This window comes from Macaca mulatta, chromosome 14, assembly GCF_049350105.2.
Source record: "Macaca mulatta isolate MMU2019108-1 chromosome 14, T2T-MMU8v2.0, whole genome shotgun sequence".
Classification (NCBI taxonomy): domain Eukaryota; kingdom Metazoa; phylum Chordata; class Mammalia; order Primates; family Cercopithecidae; genus Macaca; species Macaca mulatta.
Window position 1 is genome coordinate 17,962,268 of NC_133419.1, and position 18,640 is coordinate 17,980,907.

Below are 18,640 nucleotides of genomic sequence, written 5' to 3' on the forward strand. Positions count from 1 at the left end.
ATGAGATCCTTCTCATCCCATTCAAACTCTTCTTGACTCCAGCCAGAACAGGAGGGCTGTGTCATTCACTTTCTTATCCTATACCACGATATCCACCCACATTCCTTCTCACAGGCATTTGAGTGTCATTTATTTAGATTTCAGAAGTGTGTGTTGATTGTTTCTAGACAACTCGAGAGATGATCGCTCGTTCTGCTGCTACCCTCATCACACATCCCTTCCATGGTATGTTTGCAGTTGACAACTGGCCTTTCTTTTATAACTGATCTCTCCTGACCACTTAAATAGGTTGACGTGGGAGTTGACTAAAATGCCTTGCCTGCATGTTTTTGTTTGCTTGCTTGTTTTGAATTTTTATCAAATTTTTATCAAATTTATCCAGATAGCAAAATGTCTTTAGGTGGAAAATCTTTTTTTTCCAGGGCGATCAAAATCTATCTTAACATAGTTTTTTGTTGTTGTTTTTTTGTTTGTTTGTTTGTTTTGAGACAAGAGTTTTGCTCTTGTTGCCCAGGCTGGAGTGCAATGGTGCAATCTCAGCTCACTGAAACCTCAGCCTTTCGGGTTCAAGCAATACTCCTGTCTCAGCCTCCTGAGGAGCTGGGATTACAGGCGCATGCCACCACGCCTGGATAATTTTTGTATTTTTAGTAGTGGTGGGATTTCATCATATTGGTCAGGCTGGTCTTGAACTCCTGACCTCAGGTGATCCGCCTGCCTCGGCCTCCCAAAGTGCTGGGATTACAGGCGTAAGCCACTGCACCTGGCCTTAGCATAGTTGTAAACATCTTTTCTCTATGTTCCACAGTGATCACTCTGAGATCTATGGTACAGTTCATTGGCAGAGAATCCAAGTACTGGTAAGTGTTTTTGTTTTCGCATACTCAAGGAGATCTTTTGAAGCCAAAGTACTAGGATAATACTACTTTATATTTTTATGATACCTTACAGTTTGTAGAACAAATTTGTATCCAATGTCATTTGATCTGCACAAAAAACAATAAAATAGGAGAAAATATGCCCAGGCAGGTTTAGTAGCCTACCTAGGATTTCAGAGTAAGTTGCAGAGCCCCTGACTCCATATGACTATACACCTAGGTAGTTAATATCTTCACTCCTATCTCCAAATTTAGCTATCTTTGCAGAGTGAGAGCGTGCTAGAAAAGTGTGAGGGAAGGAATTTGTAGATTTGACCTTGTCCAATGTGATAATTGAAATTATTTTGTTTATAACTCCAAAATAATCTTAATATATTTTACCTTTTCTTCTTGTGTATGTAGTGGACTTTGTGATTCCATAGTAACCATCTATCGGGAAGAGGGCATTCTAGGATTTTTCGCGTGAGTAAATATTGATTAGTATGTAATTTTTGCATGAGTGGGAAACATTTCCTGAAAATAAGGACAGTGGGCTGGGTGCGGTGGCTCATGCCTGTAATCCCAGCATTTTGGGAGGCCAAGGCGGGCGGATCACGAGGTCAGGAGATCGAGACCATCCTGGCTAACACAGTGAAACCCTGTCTCTACTAAAAATACAAAAAAATTAGCCGGGCGTGGTGGCGGGCGCCTGTAGTCCCAGCTACTCTGGAGGCTGAGGCGGAGAATGGCGTGAACCCATGAAGCGGAGCTTGCAGTGAGCCGAGATCATGCCACTGCACTCCAGCCTGGGGGACAGAGCGAGACTCCATCTCAAAAAAAAAAAAAAAAGAAAAGAAAGACAGTGAATCTTTGTTTAATCCTTGGGGAAAATGTACTCCCTGGGCTTACCTCACATTCTAGTTAGGCCCCTTATTTTTTTTCTTTTTTTCTCTGCAGAAAGGCATATTTAGGCCCCATATGACTAGAATTCTCTTGTAAAGATCCCAAACCTTTGCTTCTAGATACTTAAAACATTTGAGGCCAGGCATAGTGGCTCACGCCTGTAATCCGAGCACTTTAAGAGTCCAGGGCGGTTGGATCACCTGAGGTCAGGAGTTCAAGACCAGCCTGGCCAACATGGTAAAACCCCGTCTCTGGGTGTGGTGGTGTGCGCCTATAATCCCAGCTACTGAGGCTGAGGCAGGATAATTGCTTGAACCCGGGAGGTAGAAGTTGCAGTGAGCTGAGATTGTGCCACTGTACTCCAGCCCGGGCAACAGAGTGAGACTCCATCTCAAAAAATAAAAATAAAATAAAATATAAAAATAAAATTAAAAATAAAAATTAAATAAAAAATAAAATTAAATAAGGAATTTCTTTTTTTTTTTTCTTTTTTTTTTTTTTTTTGAGGCGGAGTTTCGCTCTGTCACCCAGGCTGGAGTGCAGTGGCCTGATCTCAGCTCACTGCAAGCTCCGCCTCCCGGGTTTATGCCATTCTCCTGCCTCAGCCTCCCGAGTAGCTGGGACTACAGGCACCCGCCACTTCGCCCGGCTAGTTTTTTGTATTTTTTAGTAGAGACGGGGTTTCACCGTGTTAGCCAGGATGGTCTCGATCTCCTGACCTCGTGATCCGCCCGTCTCGGCCTCCCAAAGTGCTGGGATTACAGGCTTGAGCCACCGCGCCCGGCCAGGAATTTCTTTTTTTAACAAAGGACTTAATTCCAAGTTTCTACCCTTATAGTAAACTCCCAATTCTGTATAGATAATAAAATGAGAAAAATTAAATGTTGAAAAATGGGGAAATCATCTTAACTTGTATTTTCCTTAACTTACTAAAAGATAAGTTTTTGCAAGACTTGAATTTACTTTGGAAGAACTTAGACTACTACCCTCATTCTTCTATGAAGAAAAATTTTGCATCATTACCTAAATGGTGGTTTTTTTTTTTTTTAATTTTCAGAGTATCTCCACATATGGATTTTGAATATCATAAATACCCTGTGAGATAGGCAGGACAGCTATAGTTAGTATCACTTTAGAGATTAAAAAACATTGATGCTCTGAGAGTTTCATCTGCTGCCTGTCACATCGCTGATGAGTGCTGGAGCTGGCATTTGAAGCTGGTCTTCAATCCATGCGGAAATGCTCTTCCCACTATTCCATGCTGCCTCACCTAGGTCACCTAGACCCTAGAAAGGTGGTTTTTGATGCCTGTCATCTGTATCTGTACTTGGAACCATTCTTGCTTTGTAATTTTTCTCATCTTTTGTCTGCCAAATTTGAATATCAGATAGCTTAGCAAAATCATTTTTTTAAGCTAGTCAAAGCAAAACAATATTTAAGTCTCTTCTGCAAAGCACCTTGCAAATGTTTTGCCTCCCTGCTTACAGTTATGAATAGTAAGGTGAGCCACTGAGGGTATAGCCGACCTGCATTTTAAACGTAGGAACAAAAGTCACTGGAGATCAGCTTCAAGTACAGCTTGTTAACGAGAATGAACTAGGTATGCGGGCTGGATTCTGGTGTTTGATGTCTTTTTCACTTCCCTAGAATGTTTTGTGACCTCTAATTATTTGAGAAGCATTTGTACTGAAGAGCCTGTCTTTTAACTGATCACATTTTTTGGTTCTTATTTTTATTGTTTCTTCATGTAGGGGTCTTGTTCCTCGCCTTCTAGGTGACATCCTTTCTTTGTGGCTGTGTAACTCACTGGCCTACCTCGTCAATACCTATGCACTGGACAGTGGGGTAGGTTGTAACCTTCATGAGATGTGCTGGCCTTGGCTTTAATCTGGCAGCTAGTTTAGCTTTTAAAGTAAGATGGGCCGGGCGCGGTGGTTCATGCCTGTAATCCCAGCACTTCGGGAGGCCGACGCAGGCGGATTACCTGAGATCAGGAGTTCCAGACCAGCCTGGCCAACATGGTGAAACCTCGTCTCTACTAAAAATACAGAAAAAATTGGCTGGGCCCACATGGTGGTACGTACCTGTAGTCCCAGCTACTTGGGAGGCTGAGGCAAGAGAATCGCTTGAACCCAGGAGGTGGAGGTTGCAGTGAGCCAAGATCGTGCCACTGCATTCCAGCTGGGTGACAGAGGGAGACTCCATTTCCAAAAAATAAATAAATAAATAAACAAAGTAAGATGACAGTTTGCTACATGCCAGACTGAACAATTAGCTAAAAATTATCAAATTTTCAGATGTTAATGAAATGACCCATACTGTTTACTGAAGAACGATACACGTTAAAAGTCCCTAAGATATGACAGAGTATACCCAAGAGACTTAGCTCTGTGTTCGTTCAGGGCTTTAAAGAGATCACTTCTTTATTGATACTTAAGAGAACCTGAGAAAGCAGGACATCTTTATGGTATATCTGGGGCTTTTCATCTAATCTGGACTTAAGGGGGTGCCTGTATTGGCTTTTTAGAAACCTCAGCCTTTTGAGAATCAGTCTTATCTAGAAGTTGTCTTTCCTGTCTCAGCAGTTGTGGGGCCTCTTGTATATAGGCAGCTTCATAGCATGATGAAAAATTGAACACGTCACAGGGTATATGACTAAATCCATGTTGTAAACCTCTTCAGTATAGAGAGGAATTTTTTTCAGCGCATCTGGTAGAAAGCTAGCTGTGTACAACAAAGGTAGTGAATTGTCCCTTAGATATGCTATAAATATGGTTTTCCAGGGACTGTATTTCTAGGACATGGGAAAAGGTTATCAATCTCATTTTCTTTTGTATTTGAAATCCTTTTACATTCATTCCTAAGGCATTTTAGTATAATATGAATTTGTCTGTTAATATTGAATCAGGTTGATCATTTTGACCACTGCCTTATTATTCTAATAATCAGTGTTTTATGGTTTTGTCCTCAAAATTAATTTTAGCCAGGTGTGGTGGCTCATGCCTGTAATCCCAACACTTGGGGAGGCTGAAGTGGGAGGATCACTTGAGCCCAGGAGGTCCAGGTTGTGAGATCACAGCTCACTGCCCCTCCAGCCTGGGCAACAATGAGAGAGATCAGATCCTGTCTCAAAAAAAAAAAATTAATTTTCAAGCTGTCAAACTGATAATTTAGAGATAGACTATATTGACATGGAGAGCAAGGCATAGTAGCTCCAGTCTGTAATTCCAGCAACTCAGGAGGCTTAGGTGGGAGGTTTGCCTGAAGCCAGGAGTTTGAAACCAGCCTAGGCAACATAGTAAGACACACCATCTCTTAGCTAGGCATAGTGGCTGACGCCTATAATCTCAGCACTTTGAGAGGTCAAGGTGGGACGATCTGTTGAGCCCAGGAGTTTGAGACCAGCCTGGGCAAACATAGGGAGACTCCATCTCAAAAAAAAGACACTATCTCTTAAAAACTACTTCGAAATTTGCTGGGCATGGTGATGTGTGCTTCAGGAGGTCACTGCACTTCAGCCTGGGTGACAGAGCGAGACACTGTCTGAAAGTTAAAAAAAAAGAAAAAAATAAAAGAAAAAAAAGGGAAAGGAAAAAAGAATATATTGATGTGTTGTAGTGTTGTAGTCAATTAATTTAAGGCTCTTTTCCTGTTTTAGGTTTCTACCATGAATGAAATGAAGAGTTATTCTCAAGCTGTCACAGGAGTGAGTTTTTTAAAATCCTTTTAACCTTCTAGGAATAGTTGTGTTTTGTTTTGTTTTCCTTTTAAATCTGGCTTATGTCATCACTGCTTTAAGATAACCAGATGTTGCCGGGCGCGGTGGCTCAAGCCTGTAATCCCAGCACTTTGGGAGGCCGAGACGGGCGGATCACGAGGTCAGGAGATCGAGACCATCCTGGCTAACACGGTGAAACCCCGTCTCTACTAAAAAATACAGAAAACTAGCCGGGCGCGGTGGCGGGCGCCTGTAGTCCCAACTACTCGGGAGGCTGAGGCAGGAGAATGGCGTGAACCCGGGAGGCGGAGCTTGCAGTGAGCTGAGATCTGGCCACTGCACTCCAGCCTGGGCGACAGAGCGAGACTCCGTCTCAAAAAAAAAAAAAAAAAAAAAAAAAGATAACCAGATGTCTCACTGGGACATCTCCCTCAAATTTGTTATATTTGTCAAAGGTAAGAATAACTCAGTGTTTGGCCAGGCACCGTGGATCATGCCTGTAATCCTAGCACTTTGGGAGGGTGAGGTGGGCGGATCACCTGAGGTCAGGAGTTCGAGACCAGCCTGGCCAACATGGTGAGTCCCCGTCTCTACTGAAAATACTAAAATTAGCCAAGCGTGGTGGTGCATGCCTATAATCCCAGCTACTCAGGAGGCTGAGGCAGGAGAATTGCTGGAACCTGGGACACGGAGGCTGCAATGAGCTGAGATCACGCCACTGCACTTCAGCCTGGGCGACAGAGCGAGACTCCATCTCAAAGAAAAAAGAGAGAATAACTCAGTTTTCGAAGGAACAACAGACTCATATGTGAAAATAAAGAGAATAAGGCAGAGCCCCTGCCTCACATCCTGCATGGTTTGGTACTGCTCAGGTTCATAGTGGGTGTGCCTTTCCTCCTAAATAATATTGTTCAGGCCAGACATGGTGGTTCACGCCTGTAAACTCAGCACTTCAGGAGGCCAAGGAAGGAGGATCACTTGAGGCCAAGAGTTCAAGACCAGCCTGGGCAACTGAGCAAGACCCCATTTCTACAAAAGTTTAAAAAAAAAAAAAAAAGGGGCCGGGCGCGGTGGCTCAAGCCTGTAATCCCAGCACTTTGGGAGGCCGAGACGGGCGGATCACAAGGTCAGGAGATCGAGACCATCCTGGCTAACACGGCGAAACCCCGTCTCTACTAAAAACACAAAAAATTAGCCGGGCGAGGTGGCGGCGCCTGTGGTCCCAGCTACTCGGGAGGCTGAGGCAGGAGAATGGCGTGAACCCGGGAGGCGGAGCTGAGATCCGGCCACTGCACTCCAGCCTGGGCGACAGAGCGAGACTCCGTCTCAAAAAAAAAAAAAAAAAAAAAAAGGGTAGCTGGGGCGGGCGTGGTGGCTCCTGTAATCCCAGCACTTTGGGAGGCTGAGGTTGGTAGTTGGACACCAGCCTGGCCAACTTGGAGAAATCTCGTCTCTACTAAAACTACAAAATTAGCTGGGCATGGTGGTGCCTGCCTGTAATCCCAGCTACTCGGGAGGCTAAGGCAGGAAAATTGCTTGAACCCAGGAGGTAGAGGTTGCAGTGAGCCAGTATTGCGCCATTGCACTCCAGCCTGGGCAACAAGAGCGAAACTCTGTCTCTTAAAAAAAAAAAAAAAGAAAAGTAGCCGGGCATGGTGGCGTGCGCCTATAGTCCCAGCTACTCAGGATCAGAGAAGTCTTCTAGCCTTTTATTAAAATGTTGGATGCCGTGGTGTGTTAAGAGGAAGAATTATCTCCAGGCTCAAAACTGTAACTGTTGTCTTTCCAGGGTATTGAGAAAGCGAGACAAGTGTTAGAGTGTCTCACCGCAGTGGCACTAGGCCCTTAAGGTAAAAGAAAGGAGAATAAAGACTAGGAATGATCTAATAACAGCTGCCTTGTTTCCATTTTACAGTTTTTTGCGAGTATGTTGACCTATCCCTTTGTGCTTGTCTCCAATCTTATGGCTGTCAACAACTGTGGGTAAGTACTTTGTATTTCTTATTCTAGTAGGTGGCTGACTGTATGCTGACAGGTGGAGCAGCCTTGTAGAAATTTAGGAAAGATGAAAGACCAGTGTCAATCTCTGATTGGTATTTTTTTTAAAAAGCGGGGAGGAAAAGTATAATTGAGATTCCTAATTTTTTTCTCTGTATGCCCTATGCAACAGCAGCCTCAATTTGTATTTATTTAGTAATTATTATTATTTTTATTTTATGTATTTATTTATTTTTTTTTTTTTTTTTTTGAGACGGAGTCTCGCTCTGTCGCCCAGGCTGGAATGCAATAGCACGATCTCACCTCACTGTGACCACCTCCTGGGTTCAAGTGATTCTCCTGTCTCAGCCTCCCGAATAGCTGGGATTACAGACATGTGCCACTATGCCCGGCTAATATTTTTGTATTTTTGGTAGAGACAGGGTTTGACCATGTTGGCCAGGCTGGTCTTGAACTCCTGACCTCAAGTGATCCACCTGCCTTGGACTACCAAAGTGCTGGGATTACAGGCATAAGCCACCATGCCAGGCCAATTACTATTATTTTTATAGTTTTTTTGTGGGTTTTTTTTGTGTGTGTGTTTTGTTGTTGTTGTTGTTGTTGTGTGTTTTTGGTTTTTTTGTTTGTTTTTGAGACAGAATCACCCTCTGTCACCGAGGCTGGAGTGCAGTGGTGCAGTCTCGCTTCATTGCAACATACACCTCCTGGATTCAAGCAGTTCTTGTGCCTCAGCTTCCCAAGAAGCTGTGATTACAGGCATGTGCCACCATGCTGGGCTAATTTTTGCATTTTTAGTAGAGACGGAGTCTCGCTATGTTGGCCAGACTGGTCCCGAACTCCTGACCTCAGGTTATCTTGGACTTCCAAAGTGCTGGAATTACAGGCATGAGCCACTGCACCTGGCCTATTTTTATTTATTTTTAATTTTTTTAGAGATAGGGCTGCAGTGTGGTGGTGAAGTCCTAGCTCACTGCAGCCTCGAACTCCTGAGCTCAAGTGATCCTCCTATCTCAGCTTCCCAAGTAGTTGGGAGTACATGTGCATGCCACCATGCCTGGCTAATAATTTTTTGTGGAGACACGGGGTCTCACTTTGTTGCCCAGGCTGGTCTTAAATTTCCAGGCTCAAGTGATTCTCCTTCCTCGGCCTCTTAAGGTGCTGGGATTATAGGGGTGAGCCACCATGCGCAGCCAGCATGTTGTTTTTTTAAATCTTTATCTTCTTTTCTATGAAAGTGACAAAAGGTGTATCAGGGATTAAATGACAACCCATACCTGTTTTTCCTGGGGCTTTATGGAGAAAGTGAGTTTTAAAGAACCAGAATTAGGATATTTAGTCTATGGAAAGCTTGATGACCTTTTCTCTGTATTGGTTAGAAGGGCAGGTGTTGGTATAGTGGTAGACTCCATTGATTTCCAAATTCTAGATGCCCAGTGACTCTACTGAGTGGAGCAAAATTTTGCCTTTTTTTTTTTTTTTTGAGATGGAGTCTCACTCTTGCCCAGGCTGTAGTGCAGTGGTGCAATCTCGACTTACTGCAACCTCCACCTCCCAGGTTCAAGCGATTCTCCTGCCTCAGCCTCCTGAGTAGCTGGGATTACAGACGTCCACCAGCATGCCTGGATAATTTTTTGTATTTTTTTGTTGTTGTTATTGTTGAGGTAGAGTCTTGCTCTGTTGCTCAGGCTGGAGTGTGGTGGTGCGATCTCGGCTCACTGCATTCTCCACCTCCGGGGTTCAAGCAATTGTCCTGCCTTAGCCTCCTGAGTAGCTGGGATTATAGGCACTTGCCACCACCCCCAGCTAATTTTTATATTTCTGGTGGAGATGGGGTTTCACTATGTTGACCATGCTGGTCTCGAACTCCTGACCTCAGGTGGTCCGCCCACCTCGGCGTCCTAAATTGCTGGGATTATAGGCGTGAGCCACCGCACCTGGCCTTGCCTTTTTTATTTAATTCAGAATTCTTTTCCCATGTAGTACCTGACATATCATTAAACATGTTACTGTTTTCAAATAAGATCAGATAGCTATGTGGAGTTTTGAACATTTTACATTGTTTGTTTTCTGGTTTTGTTTGAGTTTTGAACATTTTACATTGTTTGTTTTCTGGTTTTGTTTGTTTCCTGTTACTCCTGGCAAGCTGTGGTGTTTTCTGATATGTAGAGCAACTGCCATGTTTTAGCACAGTACAAACTTGAAGGATGAATTAAATGTATTGTTATTATTTACAGTTTTTTCAAGATGAAGCGATTATACCTGAGTAGGAACATATATATATCCACTGTTCATATCCGTTTTCATGTTTAGTTTCTTTGTGAACACCAGTTTTTAAATCCCCTTTCCCTGCTCTTTTTTTTTTTTTTTTTTTTCTGAGACTGGTTCTTACTCTGTCACCCAGGCTGGAGTGCAGTAGCACGATCTTGGCTCACTGCAACTTCCGCCTCCTGGGTTCAAGCAATTCACATGCCTTAGCCTCCCAAGTAGCCGAGATTACAGGCGTGCGCCACCATGCCGGCTCATGTTTTTGTATTTTTAGTAGAGACGGGTTTCACCATGTTGGCCAGGCTGGTCTCGAACTCCTGACCTCAAATGATCCACCTGCCTCAGCCTACCAAAGTGCTGGAATTACAGCTGTGAGCCACCGTGCCCGGCCACCTTTCCCTGATCTTTAATCATGTAAATGCTATGTTCTGGAGTTTCATTTGATTTGAAACCTAAACATAGGGGAGGAATTCTCTTCTGGATGCTTGATCTTTCCCCTGCTCCAATATGATTTGTTTCATTGAACTAAAATGATCTCTCAGGGAATCTTCTATGCAGGAGAATATTTTGACAAGCTTTATCAATGTCTCGAATGTTTGGTTAATATTAACATGAAGAGCTCCATGTTTTTTTCTATTTTAGTCTTGCTGGTGGATGCCCTCCTTACTCCCCAATATATACGTCTTGGATAGATTGTTGGTGCATGCTACAAAAAGAGGTATTTCTTTTTCTCTGTCTCTCTCATTTTATTTTGTTTTATTTTTATTTGTTTGTTTTCTTAAATACTGTCTCTGCAATCCCAAGTTAACTCTTGTAGCTCATTCTAGCTAGAGTGAGTGAGTTAGTCTAGTCTGCCAGTTAATGTACACTTCACAATGTTCTATGTTTCACTTTGGCATAATAGTAAAATGTGATATTTAGAAATCATGAATAGGAGTAATGAAGAAGAAAGAATCCCTAGATGAGACCTAGAAGCCATTTGAGTGCCCACATGCAACTTATAAATACGATCCAAGTAGATTATTATCATGGTAAAATGATGGCCTTGATTTTAGACTTTTTTTCCCCAAACTCACTTTTCATAACAATTATTTGTCACAGTGGTATTGGCAGAGCTGGTCTCCTACTTCTAGAGTCTTGTTAGTAGATGGTTTCTGCCTAGATACCAATTTAGGGTTTGTTATTACTATGAGGTGTATAATCTGCAACAAAAACATTCTTTATTATCTAGGCAAAGCTTTATTGGAAAATAAAATAATGGGCTGGGTGCAGTGGCTCACGCTTGTAATTCTAGCACTTCGAGAGGCGTAGGTGGGCAAATTGCTTGAGCCTAGGAGTTGGAGACCAGCTGAGGCAACATGATGAGACCTCATCGCTACAGAAAATACAAAAACTTAGCCAGGCATAGCACCTGTAGTCCCAGCTACCCAGGAGGCTGAGGTGGGAGGATCACCTGAGCTCAGGAGGTCAAGGCTGCAGTGAGCCAAGATTGCACCACTGCACTTCCGCCTGGGTGACAGAGTGAGACCCTGTATCCAAAAAAAGAAAAATAAAATAACAGCTAGGTATGATGGCTCACACCTATAGTTCCAGTTACTCAGGAGGCTGAGCCAGGAGGATCACATGAGTCCTGAAGTTTGAGGCCAGCCTGGGCAACACAGCCAGACATATCTCTTAACAAAAAACTACAGGCCAGGTACAGTGGCTCATGGCTGTAATCCCAGCACTTTGGGAGGCCAAGGCGGGCAGATCACTTGAGGTCAGGAGTTTGAGACCAGCCTGGGCAACACAGTGAAACCCCATCTCTACTAAAATACAAAAGAAATTAGCCAGGCGTGGCAGCGTGCGCCTGTAGTCCCAGCTACTGGGGAGGGTGAGGCAAGAGAATTGCTTTAACCAGGAGGTGGAGGTTGCAGTGAACCGAGATCGTGCCACTGCACTCCAGTCTGGGTGATAGAGTGAGACTCTATCTCAAAAAAAAAAAAAAAAAAAAAAAAAAAGACAATAACAACAACAAATGGATTGACTGTGGGCTAAATTTAGCACGGGATCACTTAAAATGGCTATCAGTTTAAAGTTGATTTTGAAGGGGGTCCACTGATTAAAGGACTGCAGAAGAAAGTGTATAAAGAATCTCTTTGTTGCATTATTTTTATAGCACTAGTGATACATAAGAGAAAGGCCTTTGAAATCTGAATGAAAGGGCCTAAGTGTTGTTTGTAGTTGCTCTTGCTTAGTGTGCCCACAAAGCCCCTCTGTGAATCCAAGCTAGAATACTTGAATGATTTCAGAACAGACCTACCATGAACATTGTGCGTTTCATTCTGAGTTTTACTCTCTATTGTACAGTGTGGTCCCTGTTTAAATGGAAAAAATGGCCTTTCCTTCCTTCCTTTTCTGACTAACCCCCGTTATAGGAAGAAAGCAGACAGAGAATGGATTAGGGTGTCTAACACACTTGACCTAGGAACAGTTGTTCCTGTAGGTGCTTACGACAACAGCAAATCTTGATTGGGCATTTACTGTATACCAGATATCATGCTAAGAGCTTTTCTTACATCAGCTCATGTAATTCTCAAAACAACTGTGTGAGGATAGGTGTCATTCTTATCACCCATTTCACATATGAAGAAACTGGGGCTTAGAGTAGTTTAGTGCCAATTATATAACCCAAGGTCACATGACTTATATTTGGGAAGGCTCAGATTTATACTCCAGAGTGTACTCAGTTGCACTCAGAACATTATTACTTTATTTTTATTTACTTATTTGTTTTTTTATTTTTTAGAGACAAGCTCTGTCACCCAGGCTGGTATGCAGTGGTGGCTTCACGACTCACTGCAGCCTCAAACTCCTGGAGTAAAGCAGTCCTCCTACCTCAGCCTCCCAAGTAACTAGGACTACAGGCATACTGCCACCATGTCCTGTTAATTTTTTTGTTTTGAGACAGGGTCTTGCTCTGTCACCCAGGCTGGAGTGCAGTGGCATGATCTTGGCTCACTGCAACCTCTGCCTCCCGGCTGAAGTCTTTGGCTCAAGTGATCTTCCCACCTCAGCATCCCAAGTATCTGGGACTACAGGCATACACCACCAAGCCCAGCTCTTTTTTTTTTTTTTTTGGAGACAGAGGCTCGCTCTGTCACCCAGGCTGGAGTGCAATGGCGCAATCTCAGCTCACTGCAACCTCCACCTCCCAGGTTCAAGTGATTCTCCTGCCTCAGCCTCCCGAGTAGCTGGGATTACAGGCGCCCACCACTACGCCTGACTAATTTTTGTATTTTTAGTAGAAACAGGGTTTCACCATGTTAGTCAGGCTGGTCTCAAACTCCTGACCTCAGGTGATCTGCCTGCCTCGGCCTCCCAAAGTGCTGAGATTACAGGTGTGAGCCACCATGCCTGGCCAATTTTTTGTATTTTTTGTAGCAATGGGGTTTCACCATGTTGTGCAGGCTGGTCTCAAATTCCTGAGCTCAAGTGATCCTCCTGCCTTGGTCTCTCAAAGTGCTAGGAATACCAGTGTGAGCCATTGCACCGGCCTTTAATTTTTTAATTTCTTGTAGAGATAGGGTCTTGCTGTGTTGTCCAGGTTGTTATTACTTTGATTATAAGATTTTATAAGTAGTCCTTAGAAACATGATTTCATTTCGTTAAGAAATAAATAGGCCAGGTACAGTGGATCACACCTGTAATCCTAGCACTTTTGGGAGGCCAAGGTGGGCAGATCACTTGAGGTCAGGAGTTCAAGACCAGCCTGGCCAATATGGTAAAACCCCACCTCCACTAAAAATACAAAAATTAGCCAGGCATGGTGGTGCGTTCCTGTCCCAGCTACTCAGGAGACGGAGGCAGGAGAATCGCTTGAACCTGGGAGGCAGAGGTTGCAGTGAGCCGAGATTGCACCACTGCACTACGGCTTGGGCAACAGAGCGAGACTCCATCTCAAAAAAGAGAAAGAAATAAATGAAAGCTAGCACTTACTGAATGTTAGGCACTGTTCTACATGACTCATTTGCTAAGCCAGCTGGAAAGTGGCAAAGCCAGAATCCAACCTGGGCATTCTGTCTGCCCAGAGTAAGACCTTATTAAGGAGAAATTGTAGTTAGTTCATAGTAGCTCAGCCTCTCAAAGAATACAAATCCCTGTTCTGTAGTGATAGTCCCAGTTTTGTCCTGGATTTATTCACGTCTCCCAGTCGGACCTCTCTGCTGATTTGGATTGGCTGATCTCATCTCGCTAGATATTATTTGTGTTTTGTTTTGTTTTCCAGGGGAATATGAGCCGAGGAAATAGCTTGTTTTTCCGGAAGGTCCCCTTTGGGAAGACTTATTGTTGTGACCTGAAAATGTTAATTTGAAGATGTGGGGCAGGGACAGTGACATTTCTGTAGTCCCAGATGCACAGAATTATGGGAGAGAATGTTGATTTCTATACAGTGTGGCGCGCTTTTTTAATAATCATTTAATCTTGGGAAAATTGAGGTGTTTGGTGTCTGCCTTTTTTGTTCTTTTTTCCAGCACAACATAACTTACCACTGATAATCCCCCTTTAGTTATTCTGAATTAGGATATTTTTGCTCCAAATTCTTATTTTACTTAACCAGAAGGGAAAAAAAAGTTGTATTTTCCTGAAGCTACAGGCACTTTGTCATGTGATTTTTGAGTCTCAATTTAAGGCTTTGTAAAATGAAGAGTGGAATTCCAAGAAGAATGAGAAATAATTCTGTAAAACTTGACAAAATCACTAAATTAAACTATATGGGAGGTTATGAATTACCTTTTCTTAGGTAGACCCTAAAAAGTCAGTAGCATGCACCAGAATCTGACTCCCATTATGCTTCTAAGCACATTTCGTTGACCTTGTCTCTCATACTTCAAGAAAAGGACAGTACGTGGCTACATTATCCTAGAAAGTCTGTGTGAGGATCTACCCCTTCAGTCTGTTATTGCAGAGTAATAAAATGTCACCGACAGGGAGCCTCTGAGCCTACTCTAGTTCAACAGGCTGCCTAAAAAAAATAAATAAGATAAAGGGTCAGCAACAACAAAGAAAAAGGACAGTTACAGAAAATAAGCAAGATTTGGAAAGGAAGTATAATGGCATTTTTTTCTCAAAGGAAGTTCTTGTTTTCACGTCAAATACGAAAAGCAGATCCTGCAGGAGTAATCCCCTTCTTTAAGAGCCAAGTATTCGCCCGTGCTTAAATTACACCATACAGTTCTAATTGTATATAATCTTTTGTTCTTCAGTTTTTTGTTTCGTTTCCTTTTTGTTATTGTTGCCGAAGGTGAGTAGTTTTGCATTTCTGATGATAGCCTTGGAAAGTATATTTGTAACTCCATGTCTGGTAATGCCAACCCAAGTCCATATGGGTCTTAGGACACTGACCGCCTCACATGCCATACCCTCAGTTAAGCATGTTAACATTTATAGGAGGAAAAAAATCACTTTAGGAGAAAATAAAATTCAACTCAAGCATAAAGCTTCTATTTACTCAGGCCTTTTAAAAAGCAGGTTAAAATGCTCTAAAATGAGAAAGCCTGGTTTCACTTATTTATATAATTCACTGGGACATTGCCAAATGAGTAAGCACTTAATTTGCTGCTTCTGAGACTTCTCTATCAAAACAGCCCCACTAATAATGTTAGAATGAGAATGCAGGGGTCTCTTCCCTCCCCCTGGGGTTTAGGAAGCTCATGAGGAGCTCGGCTTAAAATGTCTTTGATGTCTCTTCCTTTGTCTCAAAAAGTAATGTCAATTTTATATACTATTCAATATTACTATCTGCATTTGTTTTAATATAAAAATGTTTGCTGCCTACCTTTTTCTCCCAAAAAATCTTTAAGTAAAGATGATCTGGGAAAATGTGCCATGTTTATCCTGTGGCTTCTGTGAACTTTCATGCTTGCCTATTCATAGTTGAGAAGCATGTCTGACTCTGATAACCAGGCTACCACCAGAGGACGCCAAGGCTTCAGTTTTGCCTGTGCAAGTTGGGTGGCTGAGAAATTTCTTCAAGGCATAGCATTGCTCAAAATACTAGTCCAGCTGTTTCAGCCTTGCTGCATCCAAGCTAGAGGCCTAGTCAGAGTCTTATACCTGTGATCCTCCATAATATCTTACTATAAGCTATTAGCATAAAAGTCTAAAGATATTCAGGGGCTAGGAAATGCAGGTAGGTGCTATTAAGAAACACATGCGCCCAGGCACGATGGCTCACGCCTGCAGTCACAGCACTTTGTGAGGCCAAGGCAGGCGGTTCACCTGAGGTCAGGAGTTCGAGACCAGCCTGACCAACATGGAAAAACCCCCGTCTCTACTAAAAATACAAAATTAGCGGGGCATGGTGGCGCATGCCTGTAATCCCAGCTATGCGGGTGGCTGAGGCAGGAGAATCTCTTGAAACCGGGGAGGCGGAGGTTGCGGTGAGCCGAGATCACACCATTGCACTCCAGCCTGGGCCACAAGAGCGAAACTCCATCTCAAAAAAAAAAAAGAAAAAAGAAACAGATGCAAGAAATAACTAACTCGGTAAATAACATGAACTTCGGCTGGTTGTGATGGCCCATACCTGTAATCCTAACACTTTGGGAGACTGAGGCAGGCGGATCACTTGAGGCCAAGAGTTCAAGACAAGCTTGGCCAATATATCTACTAAAAATACAAAACAGTTAGGCATGGTGGCACACACCTGTAGTTCCAGCTACTCAGGAGGCTGAGGCAGGAGAATCGCTTGAACCTGGGAGCTGCAGGTTGCAGTGAGCCAAGATTGTGTCACTGGGCAACAGAGTGAGACTGTCTCTTTAAAAAAAAAAAAAGTAGGGGTTCTTTAGTAAGCCACTTGTGAAACTGCTTTTCCTTGGTGGTACCAAGCTAAGTTGCCACAAACTGTTCCTCTAGAGTATATGATGACCATTGAAACCTTGACTTAAGAGTGTGGGGTGGGCTGGGGGCAGTGGATCACTTGAGTCCAGGAGCTCAAGACCAGCCTGGGCAACATGGCGAAACCCTGTCTCTTTATTTTTTATTTTTAGATGGAGTTTTGCTCTGTCATCCAGACTGGAGTGCAATGGCACCATCTTGGCTCACTGCAACCTCTGCCTCCCAGGTTCAGACAATTCTCTAGCCTCGGCCTCCTGAGTAGCTGGGATTACAAGCATGCGCCATCACCCGGCTAATTTTGTATTTTTAGTAGAGACAGGGTTTCACCATGTTGGTCAGGCTGGTCTCAAACTCCTGACCTCATGTGATCTGCCCGCCTCGGCCTCCCAAAGTGCTGTGATAACAGGTGTGAGCCACTGCGCCTGGCCCCCGTCTCTATTTAAAAAAATAAAAGAAAGGGAGGAAAATTAGCTGGGCGTGGTGGCACATGTCTGTAATCCCAGCTACTCAGGAGGCTGAGGCATTAGAATCGCTTGAACCCAGGAGGCAGAGGTTGTGGTGAGCTGAGATCACGCCATTGCACTCCAGCCTAGGCAACAAGAGTGAAACTCCATCTTACGAATAAAGCGTATGTTTCCTGGAACTTTGGGGGATCATTATAAAAATACTACGGTAAAAAAGCAACCTTAGTAATCCCAGCATTTTGGGAGGCTGAGGCAGGTGGATTACGAGATCAGGAGTTTGAGACCAGACTGACCAACATGGTGAAATCCCGTCTCTACTAAAAAAAAAAAAAAAAATACAAAAATTAGCCAGGCGTGGTGGTGGGCGCCTGTAATCCCAGCTACTCAGGAGGCTGAGGCAGAAGAATCCCTTGAAACCGGAAGGTGGAGGTTGCAGTAAGCCGAGATTGCCCCACTGCACTCCTGCCTAATCAACAAGAGTGAAACTATCTTTAAAAAAAAAAAAAGCAACCTTAGGATGAAAGAAACATTGAGCATAAGCCCTATATTCCATCATCTCTCTGTTACCTCAGCATACCTTGAATTAACTGTAATTTCCTATAGTGCCAGCTACACAGGAGGCTGAAGTGGGATGACTGGTTGAGTCCTGGCAGGTTGAGGCTGTAGTGACCTATGGTCCCACCGCAGCACTCCAGCCTAAGTGTCCACTGAGAGCCTGTCTCCAAAAAAAAAAGAAAAAGAAAAAGCCTCAGTGGGCTTTATAGAAAAACTGGTGGGGTCATGGCTAGTTTAAGTGCAGCAGTATTTGCAACGAGTCGATCACAACCAGTTACAGATTTTTTTTTCCTTTCTCCCCTTCCACTGCTTCACTTAGCCTTTAAAATGTATATTAAAATAAAAGGCTGGGCGCGGTGGCTCACACCTGTAATCCCAGCACTTTGGGAGGCCGAGGTGGGCAGATCATGTGAGGCCAGAAGTTCAAAACCAGCCTGGCTAACATGGTGAAACCCCATCTCTACTAAAATTACAAAAGTTAGCTAGGTATGGAGGTGCACGCCTGTAATTCCGGCTACTTAGGAGACTGAAGCAGGAAAATCGCTGAAACCCAGGAGATGGAGGTTGCAGTGAGCCAAGATTGTGGCAGTGCACTCCAGCCTGGACAACAGAGCAAGACTCTGTCTCAAAGAAAAAAAAAAGAAAAGAGGCTGAGGCAGGAGAATTGCCTGAACCCGGGAGGCAGAGATTGCAATGGGCAGAAATGGTGCCATTGCACTCCAGCCTGGGTGACAGACAAAACTCCATCTCAAAAAAAAAAAACTAGCTGGTCAAGTAGTAGTAATTGAAGATGGTCAGTTTAAGGTGCTGTGGCAGGTAAGGGAGCAAGACAGGAGAACAGATTGGCTAGTAGTGACTGCTAAGCCTGTTGTAGAAGTTCTAATTTTCATGATTTTTTGGTGGGATCGGCATCCTTGTTTTAAGTGAGACTCTAATTAAGCAACTCACTCAAAATCATATAGCCAGGAATTTTCAGGGCTGAATTCAAACCAGGGCCTATC

The 18,640-nt window shown here is 43.5% G+C and overlaps 1 protein-coding gene across 8 annotated transcripts in view; it reads left to right on the forward strand.

Moving 5' to 3' along the window:
- The window catches only part of MTCH2 (mitochondrial carrier 2), a 28,494-nt gene extending 12,887 nt beyond the window's left edge, over nt 1-15,607 (forward strand). For 2 of the 8 annotated variants that reach the window (NM_001320503.1, NM_001320504.1), the window contains 8 exon segments: nt 168-225; nt 809-860; nt 1,281-1,340; nt 3,512-3,605; nt 5,419-5,466; nt 7,394-7,461; nt 10,384-10,459; nt 14,009-15,607. In NM_001320503.1, coding sequence (NP_001307432.1) covers nt 168-225; nt 809-860; nt 1,281-1,340; nt 3,512-3,605; nt 5,419-5,466; nt 7,394-7,461; nt 10,384-10,459; nt 14,009-14,095 — 543 coding nt within the window. In that variant the 3' untranslated portion in view covers nt 14,096-15,607. 8 annotated transcript variants of the gene reach the window in all.
- Nucleotides 15,608-18,640: the final 3,033 nt, after the last annotated feature.